The sequence below is a fragment of the Rhopalosiphum padi genome, chromosome 3 (genome assembly GCF_020882245.1).
Source record: "Rhopalosiphum padi isolate XX-2018 chromosome 3, ASM2088224v1, whole genome shotgun sequence".
In the NCBI taxonomy this organism is placed as follows: domain Eukaryota; kingdom Metazoa; phylum Arthropoda; class Insecta; order Hemiptera; family Aphididae; genus Rhopalosiphum; species Rhopalosiphum padi.
In genome coordinates, this window is record NC_083599.1 from 6818384 (window position 1) to 6840144 (window position 21761).

At 25.0% G+C, this 21761-nt stretch overlaps 1 protein-coding gene across 3 annotated transcripts in view; it reads left to right on the forward strand.

Annotated features, from left to right (window-relative positions):
* Window positions 1–21761, forward strand: part of LOC132923876 (synaptotagmin-7) — a 188486-nt gene that overhangs the window by 157591 nt on the left and 9134 nt on the right. For all 3 annotated transcript variants that reach the window (XM_060987860.1, XM_060987859.1, XM_060987861.1), the window contains exons 5-7: window positions 2117–2264; window positions 6531–6640; window positions 7880–8048. In XM_060987860.1, coding sequence (XP_060843843.1) covers window positions 2117–2264; window positions 6531–6640; window positions 7880–8048 — 427 coding nt within the window. The remainder of the gene's footprint in view (window positions 1–2116; window positions 2265–6530; window positions 6641–7879; window positions 8049–21761) is intronic.

Below are 21761 nucleotides of genomic sequence, written 5' to 3' on the forward strand. Positions count from 1 at the left end.
ATCTAGCCAGTATTATATATACTTATAAGGTGGTCATACAAATTAATATAATACGTAAGTGCCTGCTTGTCACGAACGTCTTTCAACTCATGACATTAAAATCAGTAACACCCATCATACTACAATGTATTGAAATTTCCTGGGGCGCGTGTCTGTAAAAAAAAAAAAAGCCATACGATAAAATGTTTGTTTATTTTTTTGTTCATCATCATTATATTTATGTAACCGTCGCGTGTAAACAAAATCGGATTACGGTCTCTATTATGCAATTTACATCGATAAAAACATCATGCGTAGGTACCTACTACGGTTTCGGGACAGTGTGTAGATCCAATGATACTTCAAGCCACAGCACAACCAACAAAAAGTCATTCAAATGCCATAAAATATAAAATATAATTTATATTTTCCGGTCTAGATTGAAGTATCCTATATGAAGAAGTATATTATTTAAGGCCAAAAAATATCGTCCTACTTGTTAATAATACCTGTCCATATAAAGCAGTATAATATTATTATTCATCCAAATATATAATTTTTTGTTTCAACTTATTGTTCATTATGCTATACATTTGTATAATTATTGATAATGATTTTATTAAATAGTAGTTAAGTGCCACTAGTGGATGGCTTCTTGTCGAGTACTCATGTATTATAGCCTTTATCAAATATGTTTGTTGTGCATCAACTGTACAGATTGTATATATTATTTTGTAAAATAAAATAAAATTCCGTTAAAAATAACCGATATTGTTTACGAGTTTAATAATCAATAACAATTATTTTTATTTAATTTTAAAAAATAAATTTATAATTGGGTATCATATAAGAGTTATATTTTGTTCAATAAACCATGTTTAATATTATAACACAGTGGGGAGGGGGCGGTGGTGTTATACATTTTAAATCAACATTGCTGCTAGCATAATTATATAAATTACGATTAATATTAATATTAAATACCAACAATATAAAATAAATAGTATAATATTGAGAAACTTGTAATTTTAAAACTGAAATACTTAACTAATTATATATTAAACACCGGTCCCATTTAAAAAATGTGTTTTTTTCAAATATTGAATCACTCATTATAAAATAAACAACTAACTTTATATTAATATATTAATAAACACAATTATTTATATACAAAAATGACAAATAATTGAAATCATAATTGAAAAAATTTTTTTTTTGCACTTATCAATGTACATTAAAAAAATCAGTGATTGATCACCTGTGGTTAATACGAGAAATATTCAAAATGTCAATACATTTATTAAAATTAAAATGTATAAAATAATAATTTAGATACATTTAATGGTATTTAATTATTTACATAAAATATAAAATAATAACAGATTAATTACAAATATAAGTAAAAATATATAGGTTAGGTTTGGTTAGGTTTTTATACAACCACGCTGACATTTTCTTGATTGGCTTTCATATCCTTTCGGCCTCCCTTTAATACTAAAAGTCCTCAACTGTTTGCCATACGTACATGAATTTCCATAGCCACAAGCAATTATCTTATTCATATAATGCTACGATTATCTAACCATTTCAATATATTTTATTTAACTTCAAACTAATATATTATTATATTAAAATTTGTATATTTAGATTATAATTGTATACTCGACTTGTAAAAAATGTATGATGGACATAAGCTACTGTAAATAAATAATTTTAAAAAGTTTGATTGACTATATCTAATATAATATCTAGAGAGATTAATGATATAAAATACAAAATAATATTATCAAATTATGGGAATTAAATGAAATAATTATGAAAGTGAATTGCGACGATAAATTATTATTATTTTCGTGTTTGACTTTTGTGTAGTACTTTTTCAACGGTATATAATTGCGATTTCTTTTTCAATGTTCATAAAGAAAAAAAACATTCTGAAGTCGTTCTTTATGTGCCATCAAATATTTATTTTTCTCAGACTTGTTGCAGTTTAAAATTAATTTTTAAAAATATTTGACTGAAACAAAAAAAATAATTTTTAGTATTCCGATGACGTGATACTCTACAATTTTGTAATTATATTATTACGTTACCCTAAATATAATAATTCATGACCACATTTTGTACCGTGTTACAGGCCAAAGACTTGCCGGCGATGGACTTGAGTGGCACGTCTGACCCGTACGTTCGGGTGACATTGCTGCCAGACAAAAAGCACCGACTGGACACGAAAGTGAAACGCCGAACCCTAAACCCGCGCTGGAACGAGACACTCTATTTTCAGGGTAGGTGTATCATTGTATTATTATAATACTGCTACGGTTTTTGTTAGGTTTTTTTTTCTAAGCATTTTGCTCTCGTTGATGTAATATGATTAGTTTCTTTTCTCGACTGTTAGGATTTTAAGGATAAAAAGTCATTAATTAACAGACGAAACACCCATCTCACTTTCACCGTAAACATCAGATAGAAAAAGTGACAAACTTTCTCGCCTGTTTTTCACCTATCTCCCTCCCCTTTGTCGTATTCTTATTATAATATTTTCTCTTTATTCGTTACAGAAGTCGGCAGATAATATGAAATTATACATAAACATCGAATAAAACATTTGAGTTTTTAATTCATAAAAATTGATGTTATTTATTGACAAAAATTTAATATAAATAACCCAAGTATTTTCATTACAAACTTTATATAAATTATTTATTATAAGTACAGAATATATATCTTTTATATAATACTCAAACAGTTATATTTTGAAAACAAAATAAGACTTCAAAATAATGAATGTAACAGTAGGTATAAAAAATACTTTTAATTAAACAAAATCGAAAGTAAGCCTTCGTAAGAAAAGTTTTATTGCCCATATACTATTAACAATGTGACTTTTTTAGTGTAAGAATAATCTATAAAAATTGTAGGTACGTAAGTATATCTTATGGTTTTATATTATAATTTATTATTTAATAAAAACAAAAAAATATAAAATGGTTTAATTTTAATAACTTGAACTTCATATTCACTCATTCTTATTTTCAGCAGGAAAAAATTAATTAAAATTATCGTTTAATAATAAACGAGAATAACCGTTACTATAGTGTTTTTTATAACAGACACATCGTTATATTAATATAATCAAATTCAAACGAATAACTAATTAAAATTTTTATAAAAACAATTAAAATAAGAATTACATTTTGCTATAAAATTATTAGTGACTATTAAATCAACATATAATACATGAAAAAAAAACATTAATGGTCGTTAACATTAAATATTGGAAAACGTATAGGTAGTTAATATTATCGTTGTAAACAACATGAACTAGATATTCACACCGCATGTGAAGTTGGCCCGTATCCATGTCCCATTTATTTTAGAGTAACGATTTACTGTTTAAGTGAATCACAATAATTTAAAAAAAGTTATACTCACAAAAATTAACTCCAAAAAAAATTGGGACGTGCTCCAATAATGTCCAATAAATTGAGATCGAAATTTAAACTCAATAAAAACATTCCGATAATTACCATATTTATTTTCTAGTAAAATAACGTTTTAATGAACGGTGAATATCGTTATGTTCCTGTATAATGTAATATACATAATATAATATAGTACGATTAATAAGAATGATCTGTAAACTGCAGACATTATTATTATTTTGGATACAGGTTAAAGGTGGCCAAAACTTAACAGGTTCACTTAAATTTGCTGACAACGGAATTATTAAATTTCAAATCAATTATCATTTATCTTAATAAATTATAGAGCGTATATTATATTGAAAAATAAGCGTGTCGGTTGCAGAAAAATTGATACTGTTTTTTTTTGTAAAAATTTTGGTCCAATAGTATCTAGTAGATATATTTTGTGCTCTGTAAATGATCTATGTTCTCGGTGTTCGAAATGTAAGAAATCGTATATTTATATATGTAATACATTTTACAAATGTATACGCGTATGTATTTTACGCTCCAATATAATATGTTTGTATACGCATTATATATATATATTATACGACAGCTCGTGGGAAATTAATTATGTTACGTCGTTTCCGGTACGAAAGACAAAAAAGAAAATCGATAGGAATTATAGGTACACGTGGCATTTTTCATATTGTACTCGCTATATTATACACAGTGTCGTGACAGACATATACTTGGATCTTTACTCCCCCCCTTTAATAATTCAACATTTGTTTTCTTACGTAAATAAATGAAAAAAAAAATACTGTCATGTAAAGAAATGAAAAAAAGTAGACGATTGCTATGCTAAACAGTATAAAAGTCGAGTATATAACTCATCATGTTAATATGTTATCGTAGTATATGTGTTAAATAATTTAAAACTATTTTGAACGGAGATGATCTATCAGCATATCATCATATAAATGTATTAATCAAATTTTGTCTAAATTTTAACTTGTTTGTAAAAAAAAAAAAATAAGTTTTAAATTTTTTTATTCCGATATTATAAATTAATTACTACATATTTAAAACCCTGTAATAAATCATATTCAAGACTTACTTATAAAAATTGAACTCTCGATACATTTTTAATTACAAAATAATTAGTCATAATATTAACTAATTTTATTGAAATGAATTTCAAATGCTCACAAAAAATTGTTCTCGTATCATTAATACATTTTTTTTTTACTTATCGTCGTATATATATAATCAAAACAACACACATCATTGTATAAAATTAATAAATTCATCGCTCCGCTCAAAATCTAAAATAAATATTATAATATTAACAAAAAATAATCAAATTTAATTACCTCCCCCATTTCAAATCTGTCTACTTGATCGAGATTAAGATACTTAATCTATTATCATTAAATTACTTATTTATTTTTCCCGTTATTAGGCCTATATCGATTATAATACTAAAAGTTATTAAGTTTAATAAAGATACTATAGGATATGAAATGTAAACTTATTAGCAATGTTTTAAGTCTCTATTACAAAGGACAGTTATACGCCAATAGTTGAGTATATTTCTTTTGTTTGAAAACCATACACAGCAGTGTACTGCAATCAAAGTGAACGTGTACAAAATAAGTTTTTAAGCTTCGTTGGATTCAATCCAAACATTCTTTATTTTCACACCCAGTTCTTCGTAAGCTTAATCAGAAGTCTCTAAAACAGTAATTTTCAAACTAGGTGCTGTGCCGTGATTTTTTGATAGGTTTTTTTTGCAATAATTATAATTAAAACAAAATATAATATAATAAAACATCTAATAAAACATCAAATAAAATAATATTTAATATTAATAGATAATATAAAGAACAATTTGATTAATCTAATTTGTTGTAATAAATTAATTGCGAAAAGAAAACAATAAGTTGTATGAACAAAATTGAGACATATGCCGTGAAAATTATGTGAAAAGAACGGTAAACAGTTTTTTTTTTAAAAAAAAGGGTTAAAAACCACTTTAGTCAAGCCAATCGAATATTTGTGATAATGTCCCTTCTCTATTATATTTTTCATAATAAAATTGATTCTCATTCTCTCCTTCTGCATACTATAATTTTAGAGTTTTTGTGCATCTTACTCAAAACACTGCATCTTTTATCATTCTTTTGTACCAGGGATGGGCAACTGGCAGCTCCCGCGCCGCATCCGGCCCGTGAACCTTTTTTAACTGGCGCGTGCTACATTTTCAAATTACTTTATTAAATTTTATCTTATTATATTTATAAAATCGATATAATGTTTATCGTAAAACGTAGATATAAGTTATCCAAAGGAAGTGATATATTTAATGCTTGAAAAACGCAATTGAACCATTTGATGGTTTCAAAAAATTGTTATCAGTTGTGACTAATGGTACAAAAGCATTTTTTTTTCTTTCTATGCTTTTTGGCCCACTAGTGACTTTGAGTTTCCCATCTCTGCCGTATATCGATTATCTAATTAACAACTAGACTCTAGAGACGAGGTAAATGGAACGTCACATTCTTTTTTCGTCAATAATTAAAATTTCTCGCTAATTTATACAATCTGATTTCGTGTATTTATTTGGTTACAGTTTACGAATATACATCTAAATATAGATGATATAATATTATATTGAAAAAAAAATATACAAAGTACCTTTATTAATAAAAAATTACATCTAATGGAACTAAGAAAAAATAAAACGCAATTTCATAATAATATAATAACACATTATGTATTATAAAAGATTTTAATCATAAAAACTATCAATTTGATATCACCATTCTGTTAAATAAAAATTAAATTATCAGCTATTATATTTAATAATAATAATATATATAATGGCAGATAATATTTTAGCTTTAAGTGGGAAAAAATTCAAAAACCTTTAATTGAGTGTGTACCAACGAAAACCAGTACTTTTGTCTAAACTGTATAGTTAAAAGACAAATACCTACAAGTTTTAATTCACTCTAAAATACACTTCTTCTCGTAATTTGATAAACTCTACCATTTTGTTAATTGTATTGATCATAATAAAACATCATGTTTAAATATACTTAAGCAATTGTATTAAATTGTATTAATTTGTTTCAGGTTTCACAATGCAAAAGTTGCACAATCGGACTCTTCACTTGCACGTGTTTGATTACGATCGGTTCTCCAGAGACGATTCTATTGGCGAGACATACATTGAGTTGAACAACGTAAGTGTACCTGCCTGACAATCTGCAAAATGACAAGCGCTGTTACGCGTTGAAACAATAATATTATAAAATTTATGTTGAAGATTTATAAAAAAATATGCTCGATAATTTTTATCCGTCAGATGAATTATAGAACCATTTAATCCTAAATCTAAAACTTAAAACTCCACCCCCTTCCAATATAAAATTATTGACTATTCACCGGTTTTAATTATAAAATTTAATTTAATGTAGAATTTAAAAGTATTTTAATAGAAATTTGGCCAATATATACGTATATTTTAATAACTTAAAAAATATATTATTACAATTAAATAATAAATAATTACATTATTATTGCAATAAAATGAAACTAGTAAAATATAAAAACCGTTCACTGCAAAAATAAGGTTTTTATACTTTTATATTTAAAAAAATACTTCTAAATTACTCACTAAATTAATGTATGCCACTAAGTTTAATGGAGTCTTAAAAAATAATAATAATTGTATTTGTCTCCATTCAATTGGATGAACAAATAATAATTATAAAAAAAAATATTTATTATATGGAGTACTCTGAATAAAACTAACTTAAACGAGACAACTTTTCTTTTGTATAATAATAATACATAACTATTTAACAAAATAACAAAACACTAAGCTTAAGTAAACTAATGATTTTATTTCATCAAAAAGTGACAAAAACATTTAATTTTGTCGGTAAACATTATAAAATAATTAATGATGAAAAAAGCATTGTTTATAGTAAACAATACTAATTATACACATTGGTATTTTATTTTAAATGTTTGTTTTAATTGTGGATAATATGCATAAATCTGTGGTATTTGACTGAATTATGTCCAAACATGATTTAGAAACTCCAATTACCCTAAGAGATTTCATAAATTATAAACCTCAATTTTTTTGATTTTATCTGAAGACCGGGATTCTGATCACACGTGACAATGTGATGTGTGTCGAGAAATTTTTTTGAAATTAGCCAATTTAAATATAATTGCATAGGTGAAATTAGTGATAAACTACTAATAAATTGTGTAAGCTATAATTTAAAACTAATAACATTTCCCGAACCATATTTTTTTTTATTACCAAATACGCGAGGTAGATAAATTTTCCGCTGCTCTTGACGTTTTACATTATGCAGATCATATTATCTGTACGTGACTAAGACTGCATGTTGGTTTTGCAAAGTATACGTACATATATCTAATTTCAAATTTCTTGTTGATTTTAGGTTGATTTTACCGCAAAACCGGTGTTTTGGAAGGATCTTACAGCACCGCTAAAGGATAAGTGCGGCCATTTGTTGACGTCATTGTCTTACAATCCGATGACTAACAATTTGACACTCGGCATCATTGAGGCCAGAAACCTCAAGGCTATGGACATAAACGGAAAATCTGGTGAGTTTTTTTTTTCCCCGTCAATATACTTGGGTACAATCATATTTACCCTGAGCGGACGTAGTTATTTAAAGAAGTTTTAGTGTTTTTGATTACCTGTACTTTTTTTTAAATAATATAATTCATTACTAAATAACTTCTAAATCGACTATTTTTTTTTTTAAATTTTTTTCTACGTTTATTACTTTTATAAATTATAGCAATAATTTTACTTCCACACTCTGAATGCAAAATATTTTGCTGAGAGTTTTATAAATAAAAATCGAATTTTTAACGAAATATGAAAAGTATATAAAATGCGATTTAAATAATAATATGTAATATTTATATTATATTAAAATCTTTATAAAACTATTCTGATTTGGAATTTGTATGTACGTAATAATTTTTTTGTTTTTAAAACTTAAAAATACACAACAATTCTATCCGATTGTCTAGGTATTAAACAAAAACGATCATGCACTGCAAATATGGTTCAAATGAATAATAAGGGGATCATAAATTGTGTTGATTACTTCCGAATAAGTTGTTTATTTATTGTGCTTGATTTCCGGTAATGTTTTGCGATATGACGATGATATACACCGTTGTAGTGTCTGCACGTCGGCATAGAAATATGTTGTGCTTATTGCTGTATTATTGTTCAATAATTTGAATGATTCATAACCATAAAAAGGATTAATATTGTTTTCGATAGTAATATTATTTGTTTAAATACGCCGTTCGGTACAAAGTGTGCGGAAATATTAAAGTGGCGGTACCTTTTAAGCAGTATGATCATCCATAATTTAAGCTCACGGAAATAAAGATTAGCTGTAACACCCCACGTACGTATTATATAGTTGTCGAACTCTCGTAAATTACCAAAAGTGTCTTCATTATTTGTTATATTGTAATTAAACTTTTCGGAGTTTGAAACAAACTACGCCAACTTGTCTGAATATATTATTGTCAATCGATTACATTTCGATTAAATGACAAAATATCTTTGATATTATAAGAACTTATTTGTCAAATTATCTTCAATGAAATATATTTAAAAAAAATTTTTTTATTGTCATCCTACATGAGAGCTTATGTTTATTACAATAATATATATAAAAACAAAAAAATAATTAAAATAAATAATACTTCAGCTCCAATCACTGTTAAGATTTAAGGATTTGTACGACTCTTTTTAAAATAGTACGTTGAAATTGTTGGCTTTGTTCGAAATCATTTCATCGTGATTCTCATTTAATTTATTTATTTTCTTGAACTAGATTTCTTGGAAATTAATTATTATTACTTATTTGATTTAATATTTTTGATTTATATAAATACCTCTTGTAAAGCTAGTTTTTGTTTAAAAAAATGTGACAAACTTGCAAATAACTACGTATTTGATTCTAATATAAAATTAATGCGTGTTGTCCGACTTCGATTGGGTTGTTTGTGCTTGAGTTATTTTTATGAACTTTCTAATAGGTATCCCATATTAATAACTAAAGTACAAAGTAAAATAACTATTTTTACCCGTCTCTAATATTTTTTCTATCAGCTTTCACTTCTTTCTAAATTTTACCGGAGATATTTTGACAAATGTACTGAAAAAATAATTTGTGTCCAAAGGCTAATAAGTCATTTTATGTGAAAATCAGTCTCAAAATATATTTTCTTCAATTATGCAACCAAATCTAAAAATATTTATGTTTTTCACTTAAAATACATAAATAGTTTAATTTGGCGGAAAATCCGTGTAACCGTAATAATTATCATTAAGTTTAATTGTGGATTTTCGTCACAACTTGTCTTTGATATGTTTATATAAATCGATAAGTAGTTTTTAAGTTTTTATATTATTCTACCGAGCATAGTTTTATAGACGCGACTCTTGTCTTCGAGAAATTACCCAAGGAGTAGCAATACAATTGTGGCGCGATCTGTCCAATTTTTACAATGACTTTTTAAAAAGAATTTTATGAAATCATTCTCAGTAGAACATATTAATATGATCTAATATTCGTTGACATTATTATTCTAACTGACTAAACAAGTGTGGTTATATGTTTCAGATTATATTTTTATTATTTAGGTAGTGTAAAATATCTTGAATCCATAATATAATAATATTAAAAATAAATATATTTTATTGCTTACATACAATTATAATTGTGCAAATAAGATCAATGATATCATTTTTATTGATAAATGTGTATTTTCCATTTCATTCGATTATATTATTTAAATATATTAACCTATTTAAACCTGTATTATAGGATTATTGAAAATAAAAAAATAATTATTCAAACTCTCAAACATTGCATCCATCCAGTAGTTTTAAAAATTTAACTATACCGTAATTTATTGTTCTTTAAATTTTAAATCTATTTTTATAGGATAAAATATTTATAAATAAATACCTAAACCCTTTGGAATAAAGTTCAAACGTGTAAACTATCTTCTCGAATATGCTACTAATTGATTTCTTATACTATTTTAATATAATTAATTTTAGTCGATAAAAAAATAGGTAGGTACATGTAATATAATATTAAATATATTGTGCATAACGGCAACAGGGCAACGATAATCAATCTAATTCGTAAAATTTAAATATATAAATGAATAATTTTCAATCGTTGTTTGACAGTTTGTGCGGTTTATTACTCACGGTTGATTTCACTACCTTTTACAGTAACCCGGCTCCGACTATGCATTCGATTCCAACCTTATAATAATTCGATTTCAAAAACATATATTATTATAACCATACCGCGGGCTTAATAGACATTATATAGAATTATGATTTGAAAAATATCGTTTAAATTATTCAGAGTTCAAATATTTACATAATTTATGTATAACGTTATTCAAATTTTATACATAAGGTTGTCGATATTTTTAACATAACTTTTGTTTTTTGTTGTTATGATGGCGTACTAAAACAATTATAAGATTTGAACAATAAAAATAAATAAATAAATTTAAACTCATTAAGATATATCATAAAATACATTTTAAATGTAATAATTATGCATTAAAAATGTTTATTTTTTTTTTTTTTTATAAGCAAACAAACGAGAGAAAACAACTGTTTAATTTTTTCGTTTTTTACCACTGTTTTATTTTAATTAAACTAACAATAATAAAATAGCAAATATGTGAACACGCCAATAAAAATAGTAAAATCAAAATAAAATCGATTACAACATAACTTCATCTGTTGGTATTTATTAGTTGTATCGCGTCCTATATGCTGCTTATACATGTAGTGATCTACTTTTATGTAATGTAGATAAATAGAGACATTCTACATTCGTATATAAAACGATTTACATTTGGCGTGGATAAAAAATACCAAAATCTAATAAGGAAAATATTATGATTACAATATAATTTAATGATATATCTATTTTTATTTTTTTTATATGAATTCTACTAAAAGCTTATACAATGTATTTATTTGACCTGAAAATGAATACAATTAACTCAAAATAACAATAAAAAATGTATTTAAAAAATGTAAAAACAACAAAAAGGTGCAAAAAAACGTGTTTTATATTTATCTCTTAAAATAATAAGAATTATTTACTTAGAATACATACATATTAATAATATAGTATTCGTTATAAATGAAGAATTACATTAATTCCATGTATTATCTAAAATAAACTATTTTTGTAGGTACCTTTATCGTGCATTGCGTATTTTTATATAGAATATATTTTCAGCATAGTCGCCTTCAAATTCACACCAATAATTATCAATATAATAGATAATTATTAAATAACAAATTTGCATATAACATATTATGTATTAATACACAAATAAATAAACCACAAATTAACAGTAAAACTTAGTAAATTAACACAATTTACAACTAAAAATTAAAAAAAAAATCGAATAAATAAATATTTTTATATATTTATTGTTTATTGCCTAATAAAAATGCACGATTTTTATCGTGCTAGGATATTTAGTGAAAGACTTACAAAAATAAAAAATACATCTTCAGCCAGCGTATATATTTTAACAATCACATGATGGACTCAATAGATAAACCATGACATTCAAGATTCTGGAAAACATATTTTTATCAACTATATAATATGACGTTTGTTAATATGAAAAGTGAAACCATTATTGTATCACAAAAGCCACAAATATTCAAAACACATATGATACAGACGACCAAAAAATTGGATTTTTTTTTCGTCTTTCTATATAACAGTGAACGCATTTCGCGTTCATAACCAAATCAATTGAAAAAATGTATTAATATTGACCTGGATTGTTTCCAGGTCAAGCTATCGGTGAAAATTCAAAATATAAACAATTCAATTTTTTCAATTTTCCGCTTCGAAATGCATATGGCCAAATCACCTACCTACACAATGTTCAATGTAAATGTCTAAAAATTAATCATTATAATACATTATATGCATACAAATAATGGACGAACATCGATTTTTAAATAATACACACGTTGCTTGCGGAAAGACTGTCTGACCAGATAATTCATAAAATATATTATTATGTCAATCGAATGCTTTTACGAAGATTTGCAATAGGATTATATTATAATACCATAAACCGGTAAGATTGAGATGAATTCCGGAGGTTACCGTCAAACAAATTCGAGTTCAACACGTACGTCAAACGTCGACAGTAAACTTGCAAAAGAGGTTTTCAAAGTACCCGCTTTTGGGCCCGTATAATATAATGATACCTCCTCTGCACGAAAAGTTAACGAGATCTCTTACCGCCATCGGGAATTCACGAAATACATCACTCATACACTTTATCTCTCTCAATTCTCTCTCTCTCTCTCTCTCTCTCTCTCTCTCTCTCTCTCACAGACACACACACACTCGACTAAGCTATTCCTATATATATATTTATATGATATTTCACTAGACATTTTTATTCCTCAACCAATTTTTCTTCTTCAATAATGCAATTGTTGAATATCTGATTTTGGAACTTTATTATATATACTAGAAAACCATAATCTTACATTATTAATATTTTTTTGTACTAGGTGCTTAAGTTATAATATTCTGTATGTTGTAGAATACATACTACAATTTTCAATCAAGAACGCCCTCTTTCTACTATAAATTATTTAGCAGTTCATTTTTTTTTTGAAAATTTCAATGTATTTAAATTAATATTTTACGAGCAGTTTTTGTGTTTTATAACTACGTGATTCGAAATATACTTCTAATAATTTAAATAATCTAACAACATTAATTTATAAAAAAAAACAAAGAATCCAAGTTTAATAAATACTAATAAATACATTTTATATTTCTGTAAACCAATTTTTAAGGTTATTATTTTTAGAATAAAAAACTTAATAACTAAAATCTACAATGTTTGAATTTTGAACTTGATGCATTAATATTTTAAAAAAGTTTACAGTTTTACTTTTTTTTAAAGAGGTTTCTCATTTAAAAAATATGACTTTGTATCGATACAGGATACACCTTCAGTAGTATAAAATAAAGTCCAGTATTTGAAAAATAGTCATTAATTATTAGTATAATATTTAAGAAATCTCAAAAATCAAAATGTATTACTACATTATTAAGGGAAAATATGAAAGTGAGCATAATAATTGTCGAATCACCACTGTGGCACCAGACTATGATTTTATTTCCTATTTTTTTTTTTTTTTTTTAACAAAACAATTTTATTTCGAATATATTTTATTGGTCAGTTAAAGTCATCCAATTTCTAGATTTAAGCCCACCCCCTTTAATTAATGTAGAGAGAAGTACGCAATTACGTCAAGTTATCTATATTTAATGCTTGACGATTGGTCGTTGGCATTCGTGACTATAATATATTCCAAGTGTCGTTACAAACGTTAACGTTCATTTACACTACGATATCATTTAGTGATATTGTGATGCGAAAAAAACGAGCATAATAAAACCTTAACAACAATATAAGTGCAGTTTAAAATCTAAATAGTATCCAAGATAAATTTGAACGTGTTTTCACACAAATAACTGGATAGTAACAGAATCTGTTAGTGTTTGGAATAATTGATAGAAGCAGAAAGTGGTAGAACTCCTTTGATTTTCAATAATGGAAGAGATTTCTGATAAAAATTGGATATATTTGATATTTCTGAGATCAAAACTAAAATTTAAAGTTACAATACAATTTCCAAAATATCTTGACTATTTTTAAGCTTTTTATAGGTATGCGAAATTTTCAATTTTTTTTTTATAAATGTTGACAAAAATTATTTGCTGGGTCAAAATTGAGTATAAAACTCCTGACAAACTTTTAATTCAGTTAAAAAATATTCAAAGCCTATAATCAAAAAGCGTTGCATAAGCGTTTAAATTTATAATTTTGATAAAACTTATGAAAATCTAAAAATTACAAGTTATTTTGTAGTTACAAATACATAAAAAAATGTTCTATAATATATATCTTAGATTTGGATATTTATACAAACTTCTTTATAAGTGTTTCAACCTATACAAAAAAAAATTCTACTGGAAATTCAAATTTTTTTTATAAGTATTTAATTTAAGATTTGTACAATATTGAATAATTTCAATGAATATAAATTTGAATATTAAATAAATAACTATCTTTCTATAAACGATATTAATTTTTGTTGTTATTCCAAAATGAATAACTATAGATACTTGAATTTTTCACAAAATATTTTTATTATTATTTTTCATTATAATATAATACAATTTTCAAAATATTTTAATATATTTTAAGCTATTTATCGGCCAATTTTTCAATTGTTTTTAGATTTTTTTTCTATAAATGTTGATAAATAATTATGCACCAGCTGAAAATTCTGGAAAATGTAATGCAAGATTTTAGATAAATTTTTCAGTTGTATACAAATATCAAAAATATTAGGCACAATTGATTTATATGAATTTGAAGATAGAAATTTGATGTAATAAATCAAATTCAAAATCAATTGCAAACTATTTTATAGTTAGAAATTCATAAGAACTTTACTTTTTATACATAAGTTTTGAAAATGTATTACAATATTTCTCATAAATGTTCATATTGAAACCATTAACCTAAAAAATATGTAAAGACAATTATTTTTTATGGGCATTTCAATTTAAAGTTTAAACAAAATTACTTTTTATACGATAAAATAAATAACAATTAAAATTATTTTTTATACTATTATTTGTAGAAACTTAAAGTTTTTACGTAAATTATATTATTATACATTTTACTATAAAATACACAATGAGGTTTTTGATGTATTTTAAGATAATATCTGTTTATAATATTATGAATTTGTTTTTGCTGCTTTAAGATATTTACAGATGATTAAACATAAAATATGTCAAAATATAAATTTGTATAATATTGTATACATATAAATTATTACAATAATTAAATAATGCATTAAACCTACTAGGAAAAATTATACCAACCTACCGTAATTATACTAAAAGTTAAATAAATGATTTCAATAAAATATTATATCACAAAATATACAATATAGTGGTACTATTGGGTGACAGACCATTATTTATGCTTAGAATCATTTTTGGTATATAATAGCACATCATAAAATTCAAATTTAACATACCCATAGTAGTGACCCACTCGACAAATAATGTGCAGCAGAGCTGTACCGACCTGTCCACCTTTTTTGTAATCACTTTCTATTAAAGTTTGTTATTTTCTGTATTAAATTCACTATATCAAAACAATACATTATTATTTTATATTTAAATTTCGTAACATATATAATATCTATTCACCATTCCATTTTTTTTTTGTCATTATGTGTTGTGTACAACATGCAATTTGTGTATACTTAAATAATTTAATATTATTAATTAGTAGTTTTTATACATTTTATATATTATTATTGTTTATATCAAATTGACATTTAATTGTTTTCAGTAAATATTATGGTTTCTGTATATAACACATATTTTATAAAATTAAAAAAAACATAAATATCCTAAAAAAATAAAACGTTTAATTAAAATTGTTTGTCTACATTGAGTATGAAAATAGTTATTTTGTTAAATTAGTTGTTTAAAAATTCAATGTTTTTAATTGTTTAATAATTTTCCTACGTTTTTCAAATAATAATCTAATTTATTTCATCCTATTTTTAATCCTTTAAGCAATATAAAATTATACTAAACACACAAAAAAAAGCTTTTTGGATAACGTGTTTTTCACAGAAATATTTGTGTAAATATTTATATATATTGGACATTTCTCGATATTGTTTTAACCAATCGAGCGTATCTCACATTTATAGAACTATAATAAAACGAAAAATGTAAATTACGAATTTTAGTAGATCATCGATACTATTAACAGGGTTTTAGTTTAAATTACTGTTTACCCGTGTCCCGGTGGTTTTAATTTATTGCTGTGAGACAGTCGTTATCGTATTTTCATCCGATGACTGCAAAAAAGCGACACGTTAGCTGGCATTTTATAGTTTTGTATACGTAAACGTCCGATTAAGCAATTACAACATTGTGGTGATATCTTTTGAATCCAACCAACAGAAAAGAAAAATTATCGTACACCATGTAAATAAGTACGCCCTCTGTGTGACTGTGTATATAATTTAAAACGGAATATTATAAGTTGACTTATAATAGGTTATAGTTATTATGACAATTTAATTATATTATATAATAATAGATTTTCAAAGAGATTCAAAACACAATGAGTAATATTTTTTAATCATAACAAAATAACTAAAAATTGTATTGTTTGTTTAAATATTGTCTAAAATTTAACTTCAACTATGTATGAAAATAAATATCAAGGTCATATATTATTTTATAAATATTTTGGTTCTAGTATGCACTGTTTGTAGGAGAACTTGTGTTAAATGTTCAAGAATCAGATAAAAATTATACTTTATAAAATTTAACTACAAAACAATAAGTAATTTTTTTGTAATTTTTACAAATTTTGTGGATTTTTTTAAAATTGATTGTGTATAAAATCATACATTTTTGTTCCACTCAGAATCTAAAATAAAACACGATAGATACTACTTTTTATAATTTTAAAAATATGAAAATTTTAAATAGAAAAACTTATAAAAGCAGTGTATTACGAAGACAAATTAATAATTATCTAGATAATTATAGAAAATAAAAACTTCCCTTTCAGCATATGTATTGAATACGATTACTTACCAGTCCAGTGTTAACACAAAATAAATAATAAACTAGAAACCAATTAAAGTAAAACCCAGTTATTTAACATTATATTATTAATAATAGAATTTTAAAATAAAATAAATAGGCAATAGTTAAACAACAACACTTTTCACCCAAAAATTAAAGTATAGAAATAAAAAAATATGAAAATTTTGTTACAAAAAAAAAAAAATATTTAATTCTAGATTAATATGCACAACAATACACAAAATATTCAAACTCTGCGGAAAAGGAATCGAAGTATCACTATTGCCTATATATCACGCCGCGTTACTTATTATCAAACACAATAGTAAAACATATTGATATTGATAATAAAGTCTATTTTATGTTTGATGTCACTTTTTTTTTTAACAAAATAAACATTTATTTCAGCAATTGTTTATTTCATAATTCGCGTTGTATTATATACGAAATAGTCCATTTAACCTAAGATACATTATTTCAGAAACACCAATATTAATTATACATCATTTTAAATCATTAAAAATAATATTTTTAAAAATGAATTATATATTTTTAGTGTGCTTTATTATTTTTGAACATATTATATTGTTTAAATTTCATATTTCAAAGCAGACTACCATTTAGAATATTTCGATTTATACAATTAATAACATTTCGGGCAAATACTTTATTGGCTATAATAGTATTAATATTTTTATGTGTATAGTGAAAAATGTTGTGCGATACCCCTGTACCACTGCACTATCCATCACTCATCAAGTTTTAAATATTTATAACTATTAAGTTTAGTATACACTAGTATATACTTAAATTTATATTTATAAATATGTTTTCTTTCAAAAACGTTTATAGTTTTATAGTTTTAGAAATTATGAGTGTTTTACATTAAAAAGATTCGCTCGATATAGCACATAAAACATTATTTAATAATAAATAATTAAATTAAATGATAAAATATATAATTTACTAAAACAGTATTGTTTAGTTATATTATAGTGATTTATTTAGTTATTTATTTCCAGTGTCCACACATGTTAAACTCAGTATTTATCAATAAAAAATAAAAATAAAATTAGAAAAAAAAATAATTCCATCGATACAATACTTCTATCGATATTAAAAGACGCGCCTTGATATTATAATTAAATACCTTATTAGATATCGAAGCGATCAATGAAAGAAGTAAATATTTTTTATTCGTATTTTTACATCGATATACATGACAGTATGTAAATACATTATTTTCTCAATTTCTGTTAATCGATTAAAACGTTGAAAATCTGATTGTTATCTTCTTCTAACTATAATATATATAAACAATATTGATAAAATATAGTTTATAGTCCTGCGGTTTTGTATGTATTTTGCGATTGTGTTTCGTTTGGCGACGGACATTTTGAGGGTGGTTTATGTTCCGAGGTTGTTATTTTGCAAAGCCTCTAGTCATTTGAAACGGTATGTTTTAGCGGACAATTGGGTATTCGGGCCTAACCGGAATAATTTAAATTATTAACTTACATACTACCGAATTAAAACTTTGTTTTCGGTGGACCGGCGAGAACGGGACGACGAAACAGCATACTTTGAATTTCCGTACCTCTGTCGGTCCTCCGTGTGGGGTCATTAAAGGTCGATCCAGATGATATTTTTCTGCTCAAAATGTTCGTTTGGCGTATTTCGGTGACTCGATAAGCTTTCGTTTGTAATGTTCAGGTAAGTTCGTAAATTATTGCCGAATCACTTCGCCGAAATTTTCAAGTATTCAAAATTAAGACGGTGGAACGCAAATTTTGTCTTAATCCAGTCGAATTTGGAGAAAAATGTCTATTCTACAATCACCACGGGCGACTGAATTATGATTATTTGTTCTTCCGTCGCAAATTGCAGAAACAAAGCAATGTTTTGTATGCACGTCATTCGAGATTTCGTGACGCAGTGCCAATCAGAAGTTTGCCATAATTCTGGGAAACCCCGAGAATGTTTATTTCGTATTATTATCTGCTTCAAAGTTGGCCACATCAAGGAGTAACTTATAAATAAATCGTTATAAATTCATGTTTTGTCATAATATATAACGTCTAAGTGTCAATATACCATGTAATATGTTTGTATACATGTTTTATATATTTAAATTACAACACATAATAAAAAATAGTTTCTCGACAGACGTGAGTTAAGCCGTTACGGTTGCACGCGTGTCTATTTTTTTGTATACCTTATAAGTAATAATACGAGTAATTTAATAAATACGGGTACTCGGAAGTCTTAATAATATTATGTAAATACGTGGGATATGAATAATAATAATATAATAATATTATAATGTTATATTTGTTATTATACATAGTTCCTGGTAAGACAAATTGACACAAACGTTATTAGATTCGACACTGATTTTAATGTGAACGATAAAAATATGTTCAATTATTGCCATTTACTAGCGACGAACGTGTTTCACAAAAAAATCCTAAAATCATATTTTAACAATGAAATTTTTCAACTTAATTTTTTTTTAAATTAATCTTTTTAAAATTTTACCGTAAGCAATAAAAAGCTTACGCATTATAATTTAAGCTATGAATCGAATCCACGAACTTTAAATATTCATCGACATAATATCCTAAGTCTTAAACTTTTGTCTTATTAAAAAATATATAATATTTAGTAAAACAATTACTATCTATAGTTTATGCAGCATACTATATTATTAAGTATATGCTAAGACATGAGCGCCAGGTATATTGCGTAAATAAATAACACGACTGTGTGCAATTCCGTTAAAATAATCTTCTGGTTTTTAAATTAAATATAAATTTCAGCACTAAATATAATTTTTCTTGAAATGTTTATATTTAATTCATTCCATCCTTTGTTTATCCATATTGTAATTACTGACAATCATTCTACTTGCACGGTACTTACACAATACACAGTTACACCAGTACTAACACGTAATAATAATTTATATTCTTTAATTTGTTTCAGAATTTATAAAATGAGACTTTAAAAAAAAGTTTATTTACATAAGCTTTTAAAATAAATATTTTGTTCTCTTGAATATATACTATTGGTAATTATTAGCGCTAGGATTTCTATGTATTTGCATGATTTGGCTTATTCTTGATTAAATAGTACAATTTTTTTTTTTGCATATTTTTGCATATTTTTAACATAATGCATATTTTAATTGCATGTATATAAATTGTTGAGAATCTTGTTAATTTTAAATGGTATTTATTTTAGACTTCTATAATTATTGATTTATTTTTCGAATTATCGTAAATATACTACCTATATAACTAAAATTAACTTAATACAAAAAAAGAATAAGGGATTTAAAACATTTCTAATAATTTGTAAAACAGTGATTATAAAACGGAAGAAAAATATATTAATATCACTTAAAATCCAGGACAAATCACGTCATTTAAATATGCTTCAATAACATCGTGTAATGTGGAAAGCAGTTTCAGCCAATATAAATCTTCGATTTAATCGCCGGTCGTTCACATTTGAAAATTTAAAAAATATAATTTAAAAATAGCATGTAATAATATTAACTTATATTTAAAAATAATTTATTTTGCATATTTTTGCATATGTTGGTAAATAAAATGCATATTTTACGATATTTTACTGCATAGAAATCTTAGCCCTAGTAATTATCGTGTTTGAAAATAATGTACTTATATAGTACACTCGTAAATAAATTGATAATCAGCAATTACTTGTAATAAAATATAATAAATATATTAAAGAGTGTGGTGTTTATCAAATACATTTGAATAATTTAAACAGTTGTAATAGTATTTAATGATAGTAACTATATCATTTCATTGGTAACTTTTCTTAGTCAATTATATTATTTTTATCGGATATGGCGTAGTATTCGGTTGTAATCACTGAATAAAACTGTGGTCAAGTATCGTTCGGCATCGGCATTGATAGCTCCTCGATAAATTGCTAACCAGGTTCTTAGCAACGAAACCATGTTCCACACTTTAGAACGCGTTTTCCCAAAACTTACTGTTAAAAAAAAAAATCCTAATTGAAATACAACAAAATAATTAAAATACCCACAAAAGTATTAATCAAATTCAATTTTATCACATTAACTATCTTTAAAATTTAAAATCCAAGCATTTTTCTACTAGAAAAAATATCTTTAGATATGAAAAAACATACATAATATAATTTTAAAATCAATACCTTCATCGCTTCGCTATGAACCTAAAATATGTTATTTTTTTCAAAATCAATAAATAGGTACAATTTACAATACTTTGTAGTTCTTAAATTTAATAATATTTATATCTAGAAATATTATATGTAATCACGTTTATTTCTAAATAACTCACACACACACATACACACACGTAAAATTATCAATTAAAATGAGTTTTATAGAATGATTGACTCGAGTGGTGAAATTTCAAAATCACCCTTTTCCAACCCGAATCTAATTTTATAATTTTGTTTTAGGTAAGGACCTCAGAAAAGTCTCTGATCGACCCGATATGTAGTCCACATAATATATCGTTTACCTATT